This window comes from Echinops telfairi, unplaced genomic scaffold (genome assembly GCF_000313985.2).
Source record: "Echinops telfairi isolate 266 unplaced genomic scaffold, ASM31398v2 ScPeMD7_7461;HRSCAF=8499, whole genome shotgun sequence".
Classification (NCBI taxonomy): domain Eukaryota; kingdom Metazoa; phylum Chordata; class Mammalia; order Afrosoricida; family Tenrecidae; genus Echinops; species Echinops telfairi.
In genome coordinates this window covers 3,084,194-3,107,615 of record NW_022111361.1, presented here as the reverse complement: position 1 = coordinate 3,107,615, position 23,422 = coordinate 3,084,194, and the positions used below count along the sequence as shown (strand labels likewise).

Genomic DNA, 23,422 nt, shown 5'->3' with positions numbered 1-23,422 from the left:
GGTGATAAGAGCAAAAGGGTGACTAATATTCATTCACAGCAGCAGAGTCATGCGTACCAACATCAGTGCACGTCACGATGAGGCAAGGACAGTGAAGTAGTGAGTCTGTGGTAGTCCTGGGCCACCATTCATTGGGCATTGTCATAGCCGGAGATTTGACCCTAAGCCCAACATCAGCAGTTCTATAACCTTGGGCCAGCAGTCATCTACTTCTCAGACTAGGGAATTTCAGCCTTAAGTCCAAGGATACAGGTACGTTAGAGGTGAAACTCAGTTCACTTAGTGGGCTTTCCACATCGAGCCCTTCTGGTGTGGCCTCTGAGGGATGTTGTCTGCCTGAACAGAATAAAGTCCCACTTGTCTAGAGCACCCAGACCCAGTCAATGAGACTGCATAGAAACTAGGTCAAAAGTGTCTAATTAGCAACTTTGTACCAGGCAATACATGTTCCCCCTTTGGATTCCATAGCAGCGTTGTCACGCTTTCCCAAAGGAGAGGTTGTGCCTCCGAGTTGAGCTACCCACACACTGCATGCCTTACTTTCATAGAGCTCCACACAATGGTGGAGCCTTCTACTTTAAGATTTAAAAAAAAAAAAAAAAAAAAAAAAGCATGAACTCTTGAAATCAGAAAGTAGATTAATTGAAGAGCCCTACATAGTAACTATTTGGGACATTTGTCAGTACTGTCTGAAGGTGACCACGTTGTTAGGGACAATTGTTTCCCTGCGTCATCCTGTGGAAAGCTCTAGATTGACATTTCTAGGACACTCGATGGAGCATCCTGTCTCTGAAATCATACGCTAATTTCAATCATATTTTCCATGGCCTGAATAAGACATGTGTTGCCCTTAGGCTGTAAGACATGTTTCAGAACACCCGGGACCAATCTCTCGCCGCTGACACACGAATCCACGAGCTGAGGAGGAGTGTTGGGTGTGCTCTGCTGAGGCGCGCAGGTGTGGACAGCGCTGTTCTGTCGGCGCTCTGGGGACCCTGGATGGACTTCCTGGGTGGTGTGCACTGTTCAAGTGCTCACCTGCCAACCATAAAGTTGCAGCGGGGCTTTAGGCTGCTTTGAAAATGCCCCAGCCAGCGGACACAACAGGGACAGCGAAGACACTGTGTAGTGTCCAGTTCTCTCCGCTGGATTTTGAGCCAAATCGGAAGCAGGTAGTATCTGCTCACAGATGTCAGCGGCCATGCCACTTTGAGCCGGGGGCCACCGTCTCTGATTCAGATGCTGTGCAGCACGTCCGCTGCCCTCGTTTCTGTCCGCTGAGCCTGATCCATTGTAACCTGGTTCAGAGCCTGGGGTTGGAGGTTCAGGTCCACCCCGAGGCACCCTGGAAGAAATGCCTGGCAGCCACTTCTGAAAACGGAGCCATTCAGAGCCCTGTGGAGCACAGCTCTGCCCTGGCCGGCTTGGGGGGTAGGGGGAGATGCGGAAGTCAGTGTTGCCTCCATCGCAACTGGTGGATACCCTAAAAAAGCTGGGCCCGGGAGGCTCAAAAGGCACGTGACATGCAAACTGAATTATTTCCGGGGTTCCAGGAGACCTCTTCCGGGCTGTGCAGTCCCTTGTCTCGAGGTCACTGCGTGACAGCTGAACTCCAGTGAACCGATCTTGACCTCAACCGAGGCTCTGGGAGCCAGGCTGCAGTGAACTCTGGCAGCCTGGTGGGTGGCACCGTTTGTCATCCTCCGGCAGCGGTCATCAGTCAGCCAGAAAAACCAGTGTGAAAGTCAATATAGCTTTAACAAATGATTCTCTTGTTTTACAGAGAGAGGATGCAAGCCATGGAGAAACAGATTGCCAGTTTAACTGGCCTTGTTCAGTCTGCGCTTTTTAAAGGGCCAATTACAAGTAATAGCAAAGATGCATCTAGGTAAAGAAAAAAAAGGAGAGAGAAAAGAAAAATGAAATCTCGCCAACAAAACCATAATTCGATCTGTTTCTCTTTAATCATTAAAGGAACCCACTCATTCAAATCCGTTTTCTTTTCGATCATTTCACGGCTGAAACTGTATGCACATCTCTATGAATCATGGGTTTGCGTGTGTGTCTTGTGTGTTTTGTGTTCCGGGTGATTCTTGGTCAAAGGTAACCCTTCGGCCCAAGAAGGATCAGGGGGCTTCCCAGTGCCTGCGGCTGCCGTGCACCCACCCTCCCCGTGTCTCCACCGCACCCTCCCCTCATGGCCGCGCTCCGCTGCGTCCCTGGCCGGCCGGCCGGCCGTGCACACCTGGGAAGCCTTCTCCAGCCCGGTCACCAGTGGCGCTGATGTCGCGTGTTGCCGTCATTGCTTAATGCCATCGCTAGCCTCGCCACTTGCACAGAACGCTGGGCGGAAGGTGGGGAGAGGAAGCCGGGGCCTCTTGGACACGGTCCACCTGACGCTCTCTCTCCCTTTCTTCAGTGAGAAGACGACGAAACCCACAGCCAGCAAGAGCCACAGCGCCACCGCCACCGACAGCGCAGGTAAGTCTCTTGCCACCTGCGGGCGGCCTTTGTTCCGCTGTCCTTGCCCGTCCCCACCCCCACCCCCATCATGCCGGCGCTGACGCAAGTACGTACGCACACACGTACGCACGCACGTACGCACACGCACGCACGGGGTGTGCTCGTGGACCGCAGTGAAGCGCCGCTTGGTCCGGAGCCGCTGACACGTTTGAGCCCCGTGTGGAGGCTGCTGTGCGGGCCTCCCTGGGGGGCCCTCACGGGCCACCCGCGAGTGTCCAAAGCCAGCTGGCGGACGGCGGGGCAGTGTGACTCCCCTAACGCGTCGGTGAGATTTCCGAGACGCGGTACGTCCCTGCGCGTCATGCTTCGCGCCTGCTGAAAGCCCGCCGTCGTTGGCGGGGAGCGCTCTCCACGGTCCGTTCATTCACTCCCTGCTTTATTTTTCATCGTTTTATTAGGGGCTCTTCCAGCTCTTATAACATTCCGTACATCGATTGTACCCAGCGTAGCTGTACCTATGTTGCCACCCTCGTATCAGCTCTTTTAGCCCTCCCACCCGCGTGAATCCGTGATCAATTACATATTGTTAATGTTTTTTCGTACCTTACACTGCCATTTGTCTCCCTTCACCCACATTTCTGTTATTCATCCCCTTAGGTGGGGGAGGGGCTACAGATCCAACCTGTGATGGGTTCCCCCTTTTTCACCCTTCCCCCTCTGACCATCCTCCTAGCCTCCTGATGTTGTTTCTCCCACAGCTGTTCCTGAGGGGATTATCTGTCCTGAATTCTATATGTCGAGAGCTCTTGTATGTACCAATGTGTCTTCTCCAGTCGAGCCAGATTTACAATGTAAAATTGGGTCATGGTATTGGGGTGCAGGGTGAAGCATTCAGGAACTAGAGGAATGATGTGTTTCATTGGTGCTATACTGCACCTTGGTGGAATCATCCCTTCCTTATAACCCTTCTGTGGGGGAATGTCCCACATCTGTTGTCTCCAGATGGACTTTGGGTCTTCACTCCAAACCCCCTCGTTCTCATCGATACAGTTGTTCATTTTGGATCTTTTGATACCTGATCCTGTCGACTCCTCATGATCACACAGGCTGGCATTCACTCACTCTCTGATCTGCCTTATCCGGCATGGAGCCCGCAACCGTTTTTTTGTGCCCAGGACTGGTCAAGGAGCCCTGGATGCTTAGGGGGCTACACAGTGAACTGCCAACCACGGAGTCAGTGGTTTGAACTCACCAGCTGCTCCGCAGGCGAAAGATGAGGCTGTCGATTCCCATAAAGGTTGCACGTTTCAGAAACCCAAAGGGCGGTTCTGCCCTTTCTTACCGGTCCTATAGGCGGTCGCGCGGTGGCAGTGAGTCTAGGGTCTAGATGGGGTCCTGGGCAGAAGCGGTGGCATCATTCAGACCCAGTTCGCGTAGTGATAGGAGCACTACCTGGAATCGCTCGGTTCCTGGGCTGTCATAACGAAACGTAAGACAAGTGAGTGTCTTCACGTATCAGAGGCTTGTATCTTGCATGAGGAGGCTAGACGTCTGAGACCAGGACGTGGTCTAGCAGAAGAGCCCTTCTATGTCTTTTTCAGCTTCTGGTGGATGCCGGCTGCCCTTGGAGTTCTGGCCCTGTAGATGCATCTGGCAAGTGTGTGTGTTCTTTCATCTGACACCATTCCCTTTGTGTGTGTGTGTGTGTGTGTGTGTGTGTGTGTGTGTGTGTGTGTGTGTCTGGGCTGCTTTTAAATAGTTCAGAAGTGATCAGGTTTAAGATCCATTATAAACATGACACAACAGAAGGAAAACCCCTAACACAGCATCACCCCCACGGCTATTAGGGCCAGAAACTTAATACATAATTGAAAGGAGACATAATTGAACCCATAACATGGAGCAAGTAATGTTATACGTGTTGGGTGGTAGGAGGTACAGAATTGAGTGTTAACCATCAGATGTAGCCAAGGTCAGGAATCAGATAGAGTTCTAGATGTGATGGGAAGGCACGGAAGGCTGCTCAGGGGAAGGACTGTAGCCCAGCTGCTTGGGGGAGTGGCCACAAAGTGCTCAGCGTAGAAGGTGAGCACCTGGTGGGCCAGACAGAAGAAGGTACACTTGAACCAGAGCCCGCTTGTGAAAATCAGCCTTTCTGGGGGACCCAGCTACATTCTCGGTGGGGAATGGTACCTTCCCAGAATCGAATGTTGTATCCTATAGACGAGAGGTAAGCCTCTCTCGGGAAGTCTTTCCTCCAGTCCGATTAGAAAGAGAAATTGTTAGCAGGAAGATGCTTTGCTACAAAATGAGACTGGAAACATGGCACGTTGGGTAAAACCTCTAATTTGGGGAAGCCGCATAGACTCATTCTGTGCAGCGTGGTAGAGAGGTCAGAATTTTAGACCTGAGAGTAGACCTCTGTTGGGCAGGGCAGTGCCCAGGGCTGGCTGCACCCAGTCTGCTCGGCTGTCAGAGGAGCAGGCCTAACTCCCATCTCTCTCCATGCTGGTTTGATTTCTTACTCAACTTAGAAATCACTCAAGTGGCCATAATTGGCGCCAGACTTAGCCTGGAAATTATCAGGATGGTCTTTGGAGTAGTTGCCAATCTGTTTTGATGATATCTCTTCACTCACCTTTTTCCTTATCTATCAACCTGGGCTGGGGAGCAGGGGCGCGAGCGTGGACCAGAAGCCTAATAGACCATAAAACCTTGCCTCCCACTGCACTCCATTCCAGTAATAATCAATGTGCACTTCCAGTGTGTTAACGAAGAGGCCCTTGCTGGTTTGCATGCTGTTCTGGTTCCCGTCCACATGTCTCATGAACTCATCAGAAACACACGCTGAGTGTTTCCTACATGCCAGACATTTTTCCAAGTGCTTTGCATCAATTAACCTTCTGACTTCAGCCTCCGAGAGGATAGATTCAGTTGTTAATTCCCATGTTCCAGATGAGAAGACCTGCGTGCGCGCGCACACCCACACACACACACACACACACACACACACACACACGGCCAATAGCCACGTAGTCCGTGTACCTGTCATTCCTCATACCTGCCTCTCCAGTTCTTCTGTATGAAGAGATCCTACTGCCTCTTAAAATAATGTGGGTGTTTTAATGTCTCTTTCCAAAAAAACCTGTAAATGCCTCTTTTTTTGTGCATGGGCGAAGGAAAGGATAGATAGATTCCTTGGGATCTGTTTCCCAAGATGGAATCCATAAATCAAAAGGGGTGAGTGGTTTAAGAGCATTCACACCAGGTGGCCCACTCGCTCCTCTGAAAGGCTGGGCCATTGCAATGCCACCAGCAACGTGTGTGCATTCCTGCGTCTCTAGGGAGTCTGGCCTTTCTCACTCTCCTGCACCTGTACAAGATAGGGGCTGAGGGCCTGGCAGCCTTAGACAGTGCTCCAAACTTAGTCATGCGTCCAGCCTCTGGAGGAAATGTGCAACACAGGAGTTCCTACCCCTGTTCCGCAGACGAGTAAGTGGAATCACAGAGGAGCATGACATTATGCGCCAAAGGTGGAGGCAGAAGAAGGGAAGGCACCCGCCGTGCTTTTATGCTGTGTTTATGGCACTGAGTGCATGTAACGCCACCAGGAAGATGTCTCCATGACAGGAAAGTGAATCTCAGAGAGGTGAAGTGACTCATCTGAAGCCACAGCTTGTCCAGAATCAGCCAGCCCGGAGCCGCCAGACCTCATGCTCCGTCGTTCAGAGTGGGACCCAGGAGCCCTCTGATGGCAAACAAGCTCCGGTCTTCAAGTGTCTGTAGTTGAATTTGAACACAAGCTGGAACACTCAGAGACAGCTCAGATCTAACATCGGTTAATCAAGTGTTTGTCTTAGTGCATAGTATATATAGCGTGCCTTTGTAGACATAAAAACATTACACTTTCATAACGTCTTTAGCTCAGTAAAGTAACAATAGCAGTAATAATAATAGTGTTGTTTTTTTGTTTTTGTTTTTTTAATTGGGGCTCATACAATTCATCACAATACATAGATCAATTGTGTAAAGCACATCTATACATTTGTTGCCCTCATCATTCCCAAAATTCGCTAGCCTCTAATTTTCCTTTTTCCCCCCTCCCCTTCCCTTCCTCCTCCCCTCTCCCCCATGCACCCCTAATAATTTATAAATTATTATTGTATCTTATATTACACTGTCTGGCGTCTCCCTTCACCCACCCCTCCGCTGCCCGTCCCCCAGAGAGGAGGCCACACGTAGCTCCCTGTGATCCATTCCCCCCTACTACATCCCCTTTCCCTCCTGGTATCGCCACTGTCACCCCTGGTCTTGAGAGGTTCCTCTGTCCTAGATTCCCTGCGTTCCCAATTCCCGTCTGTACCGCTGTGCATCATCTAGTCCAACCAGGTCTGCAAGGCAAAATTGGGGTCCTGGTAGTTGGGGGGAGGAAGCGTTCAAGAACCAGAGGAAAGTTGTGGGCTTCGTTATTGCTATACTGGACCATAAGTGACTCGTCTCCCCACTACCCCTCTGCAAGGTATGTCCAGTTGTCTAGAGATGGGCATTGGGTCTCCATCACATGGCCCCCTCATTGACGAGGATATGATTCCCCCTCCCCACCTTTGGTGTTTAAAGCCTGGTCCCTTTGGCCCTTCATGATCACACATGTTGGTGTGCTGCTTCCATGTGGGCTTTGTTGCTTCTGGGCTAGATGGCCGCTTGTTTACTTTCAAGCCTTTAAGTCCCCAGACGCTATAGATCTCGATAGCCGGGCACCATCAGCCTTCTAATAACAGTGTTTTGATGAGCACCACAGAGTGGTGCCCAGTTATTACGACGAATCCTTTTGTGTATCTGGAATTTTAAATAGAATAAGCTGTGTGGGTTGATTCATTAACTTTGAGCTGTACCTGAATCAGATGCTGGTGATGTGGGACTGCCTGGACATGCACATTAAAGTCGCACTTAGGTCCATCCATGGGAATACACAATTGACTGGATTAAGTTATGGAGGAGTAGCTTTGGTAGCAGAGTGAGGAGGCGATTTCCTGGAGGCGTAACAGCTAAGCCCTCGGCTGCTAACCAAAAAGGCGGGTCTTTGGGACCCCTTGAGAGGACACAAGGGACAAGGAACTAGTGACCAGCTCCCGTAAAGCTTACAGCCCCAAAGCCCCTGTGGGGCAGTCTGCTTGCGCATAAGCATCGGAATTGTCTCAATGGCAAACAGTAGCAGAGAGGAATTAGCGCTTTTCCTTTCCTTCCACAAAGAGCCCTAGTGTTGTGCATTACAAGTTGGGCTGTAAATGTCAAGGTTAGCAGTTTGAAACCACCAGCCGGGCATGCTACTCCCATAGAGCGTTACAGTCTTGGAAACTCGCAGGGCAGTTCGACCCGACCCCATAGGTAAGGTCACTAGAGTTGGCATTGAGCTTGTTTTTCTGAGACGTTGGTTCCACCGAAGAAAGATGAGACCGTCCTCGCGTTAAGATTCCCAGGGAGTAGTTGGACTCTGTCTTACAGGGCTACTCAGCCTCAGATCCGGGTCTGGCTTGGGCATTGGGAGACACAGAGTGTCCCCATTGGGCTAATTGCATGGCCAGCACATGAGACCCACTCCTCCGGGGACAGGTGAGGCTCCCTGTCTCCAGGGAGATTCTGGCTCGGAAAACCCAAGGAGCAGTTCCATTCTGGCCTGCAGTGTCACTGGGAGTTGGAATCGCTCGGGGACCAAGAGTTTGGTTTGGGGCTTTTGAAAGCCTCCTGGTCCGTCAGGTCCTACTTGAGATTCTCTAGAATCATTTCTAAAGCGAGCTTGGTCCAGTCCGGGCCTCCGAGAGGGCCTTCTGCGCCGCATGAGGCGCAGATCCATGGAGAAGCGCACAGGGTGGCTGGGCACCCGGAGGAAGGAGCTCTTTCAGTTGCCGGTTGCGCAGCTGGCCAGCCCTCTTCCTACAAGAGGTCCCCCCAGGCCATCCTTTTGGTTTGCAGAACGTGAAGGGATTCAACAAGCTGTTCAGCCTCTTAATTGGGGATGGAACAAATTTCTGTGGAACCGAGGATATGTGCTCTTAGAATAGCACCTGCCTGGTGGAAAATCGCCCATTAAGCATTACATGTTAGGTCCTACAGCTCTAAAATCCAATTCCCCGGTGGCACAGTGGTTCCAATCTGGGCCGTTAACTGTGAGGTCGGCAGTTTGAAACCACAAGTACACTGCAAGAGAGAAAGATGAGACTTTATACTCTGTAGAGTGACAGTCCCCGAAATCCACAAGCAAACCTTTGGCGGATTGTAGCTGGCCCGAAAGAGTCACCATGAGGCGCAATTGGCTCCATGGCAGTGAGCTTGGTTTGGGTCATTATCAAACAATAGCGCCCCATGGGGCAGATTTTCAAATACAAAAGGTAGTTAAGCAAAGCGGAGGAACTCAAGGGGCACAGTTCAGTTGGAGATACTCTGAGCACTTACTCAGGTTTTCTGGCTTTGTTTTTGCTGTGCCACCCACGTGTCTAAAGGACACTAGCCTTTCTGTAGAAGGGGACAGACAGGTCCTTTCACGGGGTCAAGCTGCACCGTGCTGCTCTGCGACCTGTCTGCCTCCTGCATTCACCTTCCAGAACACGGCTCTCGGGGTTGCGTGCCACAGCACTGCTGGAGCGGTCACTCCATCTGTATTAGCCCAGTCCCCAGTTGCCATGGAGAAAAACTGCATGATTCCTTCTTTTTTCAATGTTCCAGTGGAAGGAAGGACAGGGCTTTTGCTTTTAGCATGGCCAGTGCACTGCGTTGGGATGGAACTTAGAGCCGAGACCTTCCTCTCTGACCTTGGATGCTCTGCTGTGCTTCTGCCCTAGGGAGCCCCCATGTTTCTGGAGGGAAGGCGCCCAGCGGCCTGGAGTCCACAGTGCCGCCCAGCCAGCCCCCGCCCGTGGGCTCGTCGGCCGTCCACATGAGCCTGCTTGACGTGAGGCGAAGCGTGGCCCAGCTCCGGCTCCAGCTCCAGCAGATGCGGCAGCTCCAGGTCAGCGGGCGCCCTCACCGCACCGCGGGGGGCTCTGTCTGTCTCCACTGTCCACTCTGTTCAGCTCCCCCCTCCTCCCACGCTCCTCCCCCACACCCTTTGCTCCCAGGGCACCTCCACTGCCATTCCGTTCTGAGGACCTGAATTCGGCCTGTGGGGCCCTGGGGTATCATGTAGTGGTTACACACTGGTCTGCTAACTGCAAGGTCAGCGGTTCAAAACCACCAGGCATTCCACGGCAGAAAGATGGTTTTTCTGCTCCCGTAAAGGGTTACAGTCTTGGAAACCCACAGGGGCAGCCCTACCCTGTCCTGTAGGGTCACTGAGCGTCAGAATCAGCTTCATGGTGGTGAGTGTAATGAAAAAAGTAGACAGCAGTCATGACCGCACCTTTCCTGCTCTTACACCATCCTCATCTGGAGCCTTCCATGGCCGCCGTGAACAAGCGGCAACCACTCCTGTGAGCTGTGCTTACCTGTACATGTGAAACACAAACACAGTCAGGGTCTGGAGTCTTGGAGGAGAGGAACATGCTAGACCCAGGTCCGACTTCCTGATGACAGTGCTGAGGCGCCTCCCCCTCCCGACTGAGCACGCCCTTGCTGGCCCTGGGATGTGCATTTAGAAAAGAAGCTGCATCCCTCAGGAAAAAGCCACCATGAGCGTTATCCAAACAGCGTGTCCTCCAGTCGTTCCCTTGGCCCTTTCCGTTGGTAGGGACGATGGGGCCCCATAGGGAGCCCAGGGAGGAGGAGAGGATTCTTCACACAGCCAGGCTTGCTCACCAGGCCGCCTCGAGCTGCCACAGCACCACAGCGTGTGCCTGGGCACCAGGGGAGGCAGAGCCGAGGGTCCCTACATCTCAGTGAGATCACATCTGGCTTCCTCTGCCCAGCTCAAACCTCTCTGCCCATGGGATGTTGAGAATGGGGTGTTGGCCACTAAGCCTGCCATGTCCCCTGAGGTCAAGAAAGCTGTCATGGAAGCGCTGCTTCAAAGGCCAGCACAGCCAGGCCCTGGACCACGCAGGGCTGAACGCCCTGGGTAGCCAGTAAGACGCCAGCTCCTGAGCTGCTGCGGTTCCATCAGGAAAGGACTCCAAGCCCCATCCTTGGCCCTTCGGCGGTGGAGCCCTCACCTTCCATGCAGGTGTGCGCCTCGTGCGCAACTACCTGTCAGACACGCCCGCCCCGCTCTGATGCAGAGAGGCCCTGGGGACCCCCAGGGTCCCACCAACCTGCGGCCAGCCTTTCCTGGGGAGGGGACCGACCTGGGTGTTTCACTCCAGCGTGCACTTGGTCGGCTCAAGGGCAACTCTGTTCAAGTTAAGACCATGATTTCCCGTTGCCCTCCAAAACCTAGACTTGCACAGGAGAACAGAGGACCGGGCCGGAGCCCCACTGTAGATCCAGGGGTGCTGTCATAGGCCGACATCGGCCAGGACCCAGATCCCCAAAGTCGGCTGCTGTGTTTCTAAGGCAACAGACCAGATAGATACCTTTTGGCGTCCCGCACGAATTCATTTAAATCCTCTCCTGAGTTGCCTCGGCCCCTCCTCTGCGCCAGCTCCTCCTGGCATTGCAGCTTGTGGGGCGCCATGCACAGGTCGGGCGGAGGGGCCGGGCCTGGCTCAGTGACCAGCCGTGACATTGCAGACGGGCTGGGGGAGAGACCGTGCCTCAGTGGCTCACTGCTCCATCCAGCTCTCACCTGACAGAGCTGGAGTCCAGTGCTTCTGCGTGTTCCCGGAAGATCTGGAAATGTGTTTAAATGACATCGCTCTGTTTTAAATGCCAGGAAGTAATGTCAACGCCATTTGATTGAGTCCTGTGCGGCCCACTCACAGGGCTGCAAGCCAGAGAGGCTTCTTAACTTCCCTGGAGGCTTGAGGGCGGAGGCCCCACCTCATATGGCCACTGCCTTGTAGTGCCATCTGCTGGCCTTTGGGAAGTTGTGCTTCATCTCTGGACCCTCACAGGAAAACCATGCGTGTAGCCTGAGCATGGTGGTTTGGGTTGCTTTCCTAGAGTTGCAGGTAACAGAGCACTACACCACGGGGCCTTAAAGCAACAGAAATGTACCTTGTCATGGTGCTCGAGGGCATCGCCGCCTCCTGCTTCCTCTTAAGAGGATGCCACTCCTGTGAGAGGGGACCCGGCCCGCCCCAGGAGGGCCTCGTCTTGTTGACTACTAGCATTCTCAAAGACTCGTTACAAACCTGCAGAGGGACCAGGGGCTAAGACTCACTCCATCAGACCTGTGGGGGACGTGCAGCCAGCAGTAGTTCCAAACCACATGGAGAAGTTGGCCGGTGCTGGCTTAGGGATGCTCTCCCACGTATCTATGTGCAAGGTCCCAGGAGAATCTGATGGGGAAGCTGTGCTGTGTGTGACTGGCATCGCCGGCTGCTGACGGCCAGCACTCTTCCGAGGTCCTGTCTGGTTGGGAGGGCCTGCCCTCGCTAGCCCTTGAACTGCCATGGCATGGTGCCGAACAGCTGTGTGACCCCGAGGCAGCTCTGGCGAGGCTTTCCTCACCATGCAGCCCCTGAATTCCTCTCGAGCTGTGGAACAGTTTTGGGCTTGCTTTTTGATGTAAAGACCAATGAGTGGATGTGCCCTTGAAATTAGCAGTTGGCATCTGTGTGGTTCCACAGGACAGACACCCAGGGGAACAGAAAGCACGCGGTGTTTGTAGACCACGTGCTCATTCTGCTGCACCCTCCCCACCCCCCACGAAATAAGAGTCTACGTGAGAAAAGAACACTTGAGAATAATGAAGTCGTGTCCGCCCCCATTGCCCTTCTGCAGACGTGTGGTTGTATAGCGGGAGTGAGCGCAGCCCAGTGATTCTAAGACACGCGAGACTCCGAGACAGTCTCCAAAGAACAAAAACTGAATTAGAAATTCAAATGTTCTTTGAACTGTGTTATAAAATAGTGAAACCGAATGAACTCTTTTGTGTTTGGCAGCCAATTCCCGTAATTAGATAATTAAATTCTAGGGAAACCCTAGACTATAAAGCATATCCTATTTGAGCATTTCACTTGCACAGCTGATGGATGATTCTCAGGAAAATAATGTGGATGCAGACACCGTGGGGTGGGTAAATGTAAACTGGACCCAAAGCGCACCAAGGGAGGGAAGGAGGGCTTCAGCACACCAAGACGCCCACTCTGGTCCCCTTCCGGTGACTCCCCATTGCCCAGTGTCACAGGAATGGTTAGGCTAAGTCACCACCATGCATCGGTCAGTCTGCGGGTCGGCACGTTGCTGTCGTTCCAGGAGCCTACCACTGAGCTTTCAAATACCAGCAGGGCCCCGTGATGGGCAGGCCTCAGGGTCACTTGCAGATGAAAATGGCCTTAGCAGAGAGCCTGGCAGGCACGCCCTAACAGTGAGCCAATGGGAGTCTCATGGATCACAGCACAATATCGCCTGGCTCCCTGGCCATCGTGAGGGACCCACGCCTGGAGAAGGTCAACAGGGACAGGGACAGTGACTGTGAGGGTGGAGTGGGGGGGCCTTGGGGAGATGCATGGACACCAAGGCATAGCGATGAACAGGCATGTGAAGGGGCCGGGGATGGGGAGGACGACTCGGGACCAGGCAGCATGCGTGCGTTATGTGTTGTGTCAGGCCTCTGTGATTTGGACAGGCCTCCGTGACAACTACGTATGTGTTTCTCCATAGCAGTCTTTAGGGAAATGGTTCCCAACCCTGGATAGCCTTTCAGTTTCCTTGAAGATCTATCCAGGCACCTCTGCCAGCATCTGACCTTGTCGATCTTGACTGGAGGCCAGGGGCTGGGGATTCTAAGGTGAACCCAGGTTGGGAATGACGGGTCTCCAGGAGACCGTGGAAATGACGCACAGAAGTACTGAGTATTCTGGCAACTGTCCCAACGGGTGAAGCAGAATCAATCGAGGCACCCCTCCCTGCTCGTGGGAATGCCACTCCTAATGACTTTGAAGTTGTGACTTCGAAATGATACTCCTGCCTGGTGGCTTTGTAGGCCCTTGTTCTGTTCACACAGCTGCCTCTTGATCCAAGGGGATAGATAGCTCATGGTTGGAAATCAGGGAAGGTGTGCCTCCGGGCTGCATCCTCTCACCATACCTGTTCTGTATGCTGAGCAAATCATCAGAGAAGTTGTTTTATATGAAGAAGAGCTTGCAGCATCAGGAGTGGAGGAAGGTGTATGAGCAGCCTGCGATGTGCAGATGACAGTGCCTGGCTTGCTGACAGTGAGGGGACTTGACGCCCTTGCTGGTGAAGATCAAGGAGTGCGGCCTGGAGTGTGGATTACAGCTCGGTGTAAAGAAGACCAGCATCCCCACAGCTGGACCAATAGGTAAGTCACGTCACGATACATGGAGAAAAGACTAGTTGTCAGGTATGCTGTCTCACTTGGTTCCGTGGTAAGGAATCGGCAGCCAGGAATTTGTCTGCTACTATCACCCCACTCGATTATTTCAAGGCAAGCATGAATGTCAAGAGAGAAGAATGTAGAGATGAAAAAATATGAGATACACAGTATCCAGATGGACGTAGCAGGAAGATCAGGCACTGCAGCAGTGAAGGCCAAAGAAGCGGTCCAAACTAAAGCCTAGAGAGACAGAAGAGTGAAAACAGGGACTCTGTGTTCTGTGAGCTGGAGCATGATGATAACAGTGTGGTAGCAGAATGGTAACAGTGGCTGGCATTTGATGGAAGCTTATAAATCCACAGAAGCTCAATAGGCTCCTAGTAGGATAAGCACGGAGGCAGCCATACCTTACCAAGGTACACCATAACCAAATAGCTAACATGCGGGCATCAGCCAGAGGAACCAGGACACGCTATCTACAGGAAGACATAGGGAAGACTTGCAGCGACTTCTGGTTGGAAGACAACAGGTGGCATCTTCGAAGTATTTCACGGAAGACACTCGTTCGGAACCGACACATGAAGTCCGCATCACCCTGCGAGCAGAACCGCACAGCGGTGCTAACCGAGAACCGCAGACCCCGTGCAGACGGAGCACGAGTACTAGTACAGGAGTCGACGTGAACTAATCAGCCTGCAGTATAAAGTGAACACTGTCTGAAACGATAGAAGGAAACATAAGAAAAATTACTGCAGTTTTTGAGTAAGCAGAAACATCTTAGGCAGGACACAAAAACCCAAGATCATAGACACACACACACACACACACACACACACACACACACACACATATTGGTACATTAGTATTAAACCCATTTGCTCTTCGGAAGACACAAATGCAAGCTAGAAAATAGGAGACAGTGCCTTATATATTTAACATTTACATATGTGTAATGGAAGTGTATATGTACATTGTGCATATGTAAGAAGTTTTACTTAGCAGCTTACTTATATAACATGCTGTTTGCTGTATGGATAACTTAGTTGTTATATAGCTAACATATTATTTGTATTAAGACAAGGGGGATGAAGCTTCAAAAAGTTAATGGGGAAAAAAATAATACAATTTTGTTTTCAATTCTATTTTCCCAGAGACAGACTTTTTTTTGAGACAGTCTTTTTAAACACCTTTGTATAATAAAGAACTACCACTGAATAACAAGGGAAAAAATTTCAAAAAGTCAAAAAGTTTGATAAGGCACCACACAAAAGATAGGTGCTCCACAACAGAAATGCATGACTGAAACAGAAAGCCAGGCCCGGCAAGCAGCCCTGAACCTCCCAACGCCACAGCTTGAGTCGGGGAGTGGGGGTACAGTCTCTGGGACGCAGGGGCGCAGTTCCACCCTGTCTGACAGGGTCGCTGTGAGTGGGGAACAACTCGATGACAGTGAGCCTGGAGTCCGCTGTTTTCCAGAGTCTGAGTGGTGCTGTTTGGGAAAGGATGAGGACGCCCAGCACATAGCGAGTGCTCCTGGCGTTTCTCCATGAATGCCACCCTGTCCCTTTGCCACCCTGTCCCGAGTTATCAGGCAGCCATCCGGTTTCACATTCAGCGAAGTCCCTGAACAGATTTGTAACTGGCACAGTCACGTGACCTGCTAGATAAGTATTTTTCTCATTGTAGAAGCCCTCGGGGATTTCTCGTCATGTTGGTGTAGACTCTGCTAAGGGAAGCAGCGACCAAGAAGTCAAACTGCTGGTTGCAATGGGCCAGTCTGCGACCCAGCGCCTTGGACATGATAAAAAGCAAAGGTGTCCCTTGGAGGACTAACATTTCCCCACCCGGCTCATGGTATTTTTCAGTCAGGGTATTTCCCATTTCAAGCAAATGCTGGACAGTGATTGAGGAGAGGAGACTGAGGGAGATTATCGCTTCTTTCTGGTTTTGCAACTTCTGTGACATTTATTTTCAGTGATGAATTTCTTTCTGTAGAGATCTTTTAAAAAGACAGCATAGGAATATCCATTCGCATGGGAAAAGCCACCTGGCACCACTCGTCGAAGTGGCACTAATACTGTCCTTAAGACCATGATGAGAAGCAGTTAGCAAAAGCCATTCGCAGGCCTGATCCCCGGCCACGGGTAAGCAGAGAAAGGCACATTTTTGGGGTTCTCTCCCCAGCAAACCGCACGCGCGGCCCCAGGTTTATGCTCCGTGATCACAATAGCTGGTGCTCACTGCCTGGCTCTCATAAGCACTTTCATTTTATCCTCCTCCTGAATCTCCACGGCCAGCCAATGAGATGGGAACTGCCCTCTCCTTTGGGAGAGATGGGTCACTGGCCCCAGGTGACAGAGACACCAAGGCAGCTACTCTCGAGCCCACGTAATCCTAGTGCCCCTCTCATGCCGGAGCCTGCCACCTCTGCGCCCCACCCTCCCCGTGCTGTGCAGGTGGTGGGACCCGGCAGACCTCGCTGTTGTGGTTTTCAGAAGGCAACAACAGGGTCAGATTGCATCTCCCCGCCACCCCCACCCCACCCCCAGCGGTGATTTACAGGAGTGATGAGCAGCTGCCAAAGACTTCCTCCCTCCCTCCCTCCCGTGAAGGTCAAGTGCAGGGTCCGTACAGAGTCCGCTGGCTGGGATGCTCGGGAAATTGCCGTGTGTTCAGTGTTGGGTCGGCATGGCCCAGCGGTGTCAGAGGAGGCTGTGCTGCTGGGGTTTCTGTGGCCGAGGCTCCACCTGGAGACCCCCGACTTCTCTTCCGAGGTGCCTCTGGGCGCACTCAGACTGTCAGCATTCCAGTTAGCAGCTGACTGTTAGCCATTGGCCTCTCCTGGGAATTCCAAGATTTCAGGTATGAACTTACTGGCACGGAGTCAGTTCTGACACACAGCGACCTGCACAAGCCCCAGTGGCCCAGCGGTCAAGCACTCTGCTGCTAGCCAAAAGCTCTGTGGCTTTTTAAGCCCACCAGCAGTTCTGGGAGGGAGTTGTGTGGCCTGGTGATGGCTTCCCATAGCGATGACAGTGGGGGAAGGCCCATGGGACTCTTCTACCCTGTCGTGTAGGCGTTCTGCGCTGGAGGACACACAACCACAGCAACGTGATGTCACTCCAGCTACTGTGCTGCCCACCTCGACTCCTGTGTATAATAGGAGGCTGGTTTGGGGGTTAACTGAGTGACAGACACCATAGGAAGTGGGACTCTTCCAGAGCACCTGTTCTGTAGTAAGCGTTCCCTCGTTTCATCCTCAGGATAGCCCTGCCAAACCAAGTTCCCTGTGTTCTTCTCCAAAGAAAGACAGCTTCCGCTGGCTGCGCCTGGTTGCCGGCCGCCTGTGGCACTTGCGTTCAGTGGGGTTGGTTTCCTTTGTCCCCAGCTGCAGAACCAGGAGCTGCTGAGGGCAATGGTGAAGAAGGCCGAGGCGGAGATCAGCAGCAAAGTGCTGGACACCATGAGGAGGCTGGAGGATCCCGTGCAGAGGCAGCGGCACCTGGTGGAGCAGGAGAGACAGAAGTACCTGCACGAAGAGGAGAGGATCATCCGGAAGCTCTGGTGAGTGCCATTCCCCTCGGGCACGTTCGTGTGCGGAACTTGACAGGGAGCATCCCTTCTGTCCACAGGGAGGCCCTTCCTGGCGCGTGTGGGTGCAGGGGCTGATGAACCCCAAGTCGGGCGTCTCTTTTCCGCGGGGTTGGGCTTTGTGTGTGACTACGTGCAGGCTTGACCTCTGCGGAGTCTGGTTTCTGTGGGTCTTCGTACCCTCCGATGCCCGAGCGATCCAGTCATGCCCATCTCTTGACAAGTCGAGTGTGGTTCTCTTTGGTGTAAGGCTCGGGGGCACATGGCAAAGCCCCGTGATAAATGTCAGGTCTGTTCTAATCTCGATACATCGAGACGAATAGCCCAAGTCACGGAGCACTCCCGCGGGCTTCCTGTGCCCCCTCTGTCGTTAGGACAACGAATGGGGATTTCAGTGTAAAGCATGCCTGCTGCAGCCTGGGAGATGCCCCTTGGTTTTGGGCAATCGAATGTAAAGTTCTAATTGGGAGCATCTATCAAGCCCACTTTTGAGATGAGCAGTGTTTTATTAGCACCCCCATCAGGTGGGGGGGAGGCACATCTCGTATGTGAACAGATGTTTGGTTAGGCAGCCAAGGTTTGTTGTGCAAGTATCTCACCTCTGAGTACATGAACGGTCGTTTTCCTGGGCACTTGGTCTCGCCCATTCCTTGGACAGCTGCGCCCTCCGAGCTTGGAACAGTAAGGGAGCAACTTCCACCATTGGGCTGGAGGCTTCTATGTTGATGTGGGAGCTATAGCTCCTGTCACCCCTCTGCCAACGCAGTGTGTGTAATTTAGATTAGGGTGCCGCTCTCTGGAGCAGTCAAATGGAAACATTGAATTGGAGTGACCATTTTCTTAATTAATTAAATGTAGCCACCATCCACCCTTGTCTCCCGCACTGAGGAGCAGAGATGATCGGCCACTGTGAGCTCGTAAGGCTATTATTTCTCCTGTTTTTCTTGGGACGGACACCCAGTTAAACCCAAACTAGGTCTCAATTGTTTCTTTCAAACGTGTCTGCTAAATCTAACCTGTTGGTGATATTCCCTGTCGTCAAGGATTGTGCTCATTGGTTAGCTGAAACAACCACTGACCCCACTAAGAAAGGCATCCTGGATCCCAGTGATAGCCCGAGAGTAGCTCGGCACAGGCCTGGCAGGGAGGGCAATGGCACATAGACCAGAGAGATCCTTGTAGCAGACTTGTCTGCTGCTTTTTAGCGGGAAACCGCAATGCGTGTCACCACACAGATCCCCACGCATGGTGACGCCATGCCGCGTGGCAGGACGGTTTTCAAGGGCTGGTTTGTTGGAGACCTTTCTCCCAGGTTTCCTCTGGGTGCAGTCAGACCCCCTTCTTCTCAGGTAGCAGCCAAGGGTGGAAACGGTTCGTACCACCAGGCGGCTCTGGTTTTGTCTTTAACTGACGTGAAGGGGAAAGCAGCTTACACAGTAGAAGGGCTTTGTACCGATCCCGAAGCCTCTGTGACCCCGTGGCACGCTGGTCGAGTTGAGTGGACGTCGTGAAAGTCTTAGTGACATTATCTACAGCACCCATGTGAGCACCCTGGTCTCGTTTGCCACGCGGATGAGCAAGTGGGACCCTTCCTGCTTCATCTGTGACAAATATACACATGGGAGTGCCACCGTGATGCCCAGTGCCATTACGACACACACACACACACACACACACGGTTGTGGTCTTCCTGACCCACAGAGGGCAAGCTGTGAGGTGGGAAACGCGTCTGGGGTGCGTGGTTATTAAATCCACGAGACACGTTGTGTAAATGAGATTGAAATAGGAGTGTAGGCCAAGGGTAGACTTCGAGAACCGGCAGGTTTGTGGTTAACGTAACCATGATAGCTGTTGGGCCTCAGCTCTGCCACCGCAGCTTGGAAGGGCTGTCCATACTGCACGTGCAGTCAGCCACTGCAGCAGCTGTCTGGCTCAAGACTGGAAGGGAAAGACCTTTTCCCCACACAGTGGTGCTGTCCCGGATTCCGTGTCCTGAGTGAGGGATGGCAAGCACATGGTCTCTCAGCCTCTGGGACACCGTTGCTGCAGGAAGTCCCGTCCTTTGAGAATGGGGACCGGGAGCAGTGACGGCTTCCCTGGTCTCCAGGAGCATCAGTTCACCATCGGGAGTGGACGGCGGTCATTTTGCTCCCATTTCCTATACTGGAAACAGACATCATTCCCAAACCCCATTCTGATTGTCAGAGATGGATGCATTTTTACCCGTCCCCGGATCCTGCAGTATAAACACAGACCCCTGCGTGAATGAATCCAGCCCCAGCTGCTGAGAGCAACCATCTGTTTGCTCAGAGTGGACCTGCTTCCCTCCTCCCTGTCCACTGCCTGCTCTCCTGCTCTCTGCTCTCGGAAGGAGACTTCCGCTCACTTACTGCCCCCTGGTGGTTTTCCTCGGTTTATTTCTCTGAGAGCAGGTTTTCTGTTCCCATTTGACAGGCCAAAGGGCAGGAGAAAAATGTGCTTTAGGATCGGGTTATTGCTGTGCCCAGGGAGCAGGATATTGCTTGGTTGTCATTGGAGTGGAGGATCATAACTGAGCTCTGCGGGAGCTGGCATGCCCCAAGGGAGCACTGTCTGGGACACTCGTGCCCACCAAGACAGGCCTGGGATCATTTCCTCCCTGGGTCTTGGGGTGAGGGGTGGGGGTGGGGCATGGGGAAAGCAGCCCATCAGTAACAGCAGTACCACCAGGGTAAATCAGAACCGCTCACTGAGGGGCAGTGCTGCCTCCTTCCCCTCCCCCAGAGACAGTTGGTAGAGTCTGGACACAGTGCGCACGAGGGGGTATCGACTGGATACCCTGTAACGCACAGGACTGCCTCCACAGCAAGAGCTGTCTGCCTCCAAATGCCAGCAGCGCCACCTGGGGTCATATGCCAGGCAAACCAATTCACACCTCTGGCTCCTGCCTTACCATTCAGGCCACAAAATGCAAGTAGCTTCCGCCCTTCCACCCACGCTGACATTGGCAACAATGGAAACGGAGAGGGGTCCTTCCCTCTGGCCGGGCTTGGGGTCTCCCTCGCAACAGGCCCCAGCAACATTTTCTGGTACTTGGCTTCTGCCTCCACAAAATCCTTGAACCCAGCCAGACTGCGTCTTCTAGAGGAGGGAGTGGAGTGGAGTGTAAAGTGGGAGGCTGCTTTGCTGCCGCCCCCACCTGTCCTGGCTGAGGCCCTGGGCGCTCACTGTCTCTGCTTGCTTGCTCCGCACAGCGACCTGGAGCACTTTGTGGAAGACTTGAAGGACCCTGCCTCCACTGGACGGGCGGTTACGCTGAAAGATGTGGAGGACGGGGCTTTCCTCCTGCGGCAAGTGGGAGAGGCCGTCGCTTCCCTGAAAGGTGAGCTTCTGCCTGCAGGAGGGGGCTGGGTGTGCTTCTGGGTGTCCCAAACTGGGGAGATCATGGAGAGCCATTCGCCTTGCCTTGGGCCAGGCACTTGGGGGGCATCACCATACAGAGCAGGCAAGCATCCTGGCCTCACTCATGGGGACTTCTGGGGTGCCGTCGGATTTAGGACTTTACTGATACTCACAGCTCTGACTTTGCTGGTGTGCGTGTGCGTGTGCGTGTGCGTTCCGAGAATTAACCCCCGTTCCGGCCTGCAGGGGAGTTCCCGACCCTGCAGAACAGGATGCGTGCGGTCCTGCGCATCGAGGTGGAGGCCGTGAGGTTCCTGAAGGAGGAGCCGCACAAGCTGGACAGTCTGCTGAAGAGAGTGCGCAGCATGACCGACGCCCTGACCGTGTTGCGCAGGTGCCTGGGGGGGGGGGTGCCTGGGGGGGGGGGTGCCTGGGGGGGTGGTTCCTCCAGTCCTGCTGCCCAGAAGACTCCTTCCGTCCTTCCCAGCCTTGACCTTGCACGTGATAAAGTCTCTCCGGGTGCATTTTGGTGACCACTGCTCAGCGCATGGTTGGGGGTCACCACCACATGAGGAACTGTCTTAAAGGGTCGCGGCATCAGGAAGGTTGAGAACCAGTATGGCAACCCATCCCATAGCTTCGGGAAAACCACCTTTACTGAGTGGAAACGGAGGACCCTGGCAGAAAAAGCTGCGCCCTGCTCCCTGCTCATCCCGAAAAGCAAGTGCAGGAAAGTGGAGAGCCAGCCAGCAGGGCGGAAGCTCAGTGTGTGTCCCACCTCCAGGGAATGCGCGTTCTTAGGAAGCCATGGCACTGTGTGCTTCAAGTGTTGCCTGCTTTTGTCACTGTTAGCTTCAGTGTTTTTCCGGTCTCATAAGTTCTCGCTGGTGGCCGTGACAGGAAGAATGAAACAAAGCACCTGGTTAAATAGCTTTATAAGTACAGGTGTCATGTCTGCCATTAGGCGCCCCATCACCAACTGTCCTTAGGCTCGTTCCTCTTGTCTTGGTGTCTTTGATGTGTAACTGACCCGACTGGACAGAGGAGACGACTTGGGACAAAGGGAGGAAGTAAAGGTTCATCACCCCCCACCCCGAGCTCCACAAGAAAGGACACCTGGTGATCGGGAGTAAAGATTACAGCACAGGAAGCTCAAGTCTGCCCCATGGGGCCACTCTGATTAGGTCCATGCTGAATTGGACATACCCAATGGAGACCCCACCACCCGCAAAACGCCCCGCAGCCATTGAGTCAGTGCAGGGTCACACGGGTTCGGTGCCATCCAGTCTGGCCCATAGCCACCCTGTGGGCAGCAGCCCGATGCAGGCTCCAAAGCTGTGACTCCTCCCGGAAGTATGTAGCCTCCTCTTTCTCCCAAGAAAGTCTGCTGGGTTTGAAACCACTGACCCTTGCGGGTCAGCAGTTGACTGCGTGTCCACCAGCCACAAACGCAGTGGTGACTAAGAAGGACAGGATGGAGGGACGGAAGGAGGCAGGAAGGCGTTGGACTTGGGCACCATCTTCTTGGAGACCGTTGCTGGAAAAGTGACGGGAAGAGATTAGAGGGCTGGGGAGACCGGGGCAGAAGCCAGGGTAGGGAAACCGCAGAGCCGCAAGCAAGGGAACGGTCAAGAGAAGCATTGCATACCTCGTGTTTCATCAAGAAGAGAACACTTTGATAAGCAAGAGCAGAAAGACGAAGATGGGACCTTACGGGAAAACGTGGGCCGGGGGTTACCACCCAAGCCACGTGATCTGTCTTCCGTATAGTGCACCTCTACAGCATTAGCCTAACCAGGATCCTAGCAGGCACTGGCATCTGCGCCATCCGGCCAGTCAGTGTTACATTTTACAGAACCTTACCGGCTCAGAGCGGTGCAGGGATCACCCAGCATGGTGTGGCTGGGACACAGGAAAGCTGACCTTTACACATAGGCCTGTCTGCCCTTGGTGGAGAAGTGTGTCTGTTGCCTGTCGGGCTGCTAACTGCAGGGTCAGCGGTTTGAAACCAGCCACTGCTCCTCAGGACAAAACGGGACTTGCCACTCCCATAAAGATTCACCGTCTCGGAAACCTTCAGGGGCAGTTCTACCCTGTCCTGTGGGGTCGAGGTGAGTCGACACTGGCTCAATGGCAGTGGGTTTGTTCAGTCCGTCTTCCCGCCCTGCCCTGTACAGGCGTGGGCCAATGGCCTCACGTGCCCAGCAGCACACGGGTGGAGGACCAGGTCTGAGAACAGTTGTGAGAACTGGAAGTCGCCATTGACCACGCGCAGCCAGACAACCGCAGGTGGAGGGTCAGAGAGGACAAGGGATTGGAATTAGTGCGCGTCACTGCTCTCTCAAGAGCAATGGTTCTCGACCTTCCTCATGCCGTGACCCTCAGGTTGTGGCGACCCCCAACCATGGAATTATTTTCGTTGCTACTTCATCGCTGTGGTTTTGTTACTGTTATGAATCGTAATATAAATCTCTGATGTGCAGGATGTATTTTCATTGTTACAAATTGAGCATAATTAAAGTATAGGGATTAATCACAAAACATTATATAATTATATATTGTGAAATATTTGTGTTTTCTGATGGACTTAGGTGACCCCTGTGAAAGGGTCGTTCG

General features: G+C 53.1%; 1 protein-coding gene across 2 annotated transcripts in view; it reads left to right on the top strand.

Moving 5' to 3' along the window:
* Positions 1-23,422, top strand: part of KIAA1217 (KIAA1217 ortholog) — a 384,056-nt gene that overhangs the window by 339,637 nt on the left and 20,997 nt on the right. The window contains exons 7-12 of one of the 2 annotated variants that reach the window (XM_030888347.2): positions 1,784-1,888; positions 2,420-2,481; positions 9,300-9,466; positions 17,223-17,398; positions 20,659-20,786; positions 21,053-21,200. In XM_030888347.2, coding sequence (XP_030744207.2) covers positions 1,784-1,888; positions 2,420-2,481; positions 9,300-9,466; positions 17,223-17,398; positions 20,659-20,786; positions 21,053-21,200 — 786 coding nt within the window. The remainder of the gene's footprint in view (positions 1-1,783; positions 1,889-2,419; positions 2,482-9,299; positions 9,467-17,222; positions 17,399-20,658; positions 20,787-21,052; positions 21,201-23,422) is intronic. The other variant, XM_045283522.1, reaches the window with a different exon arrangement.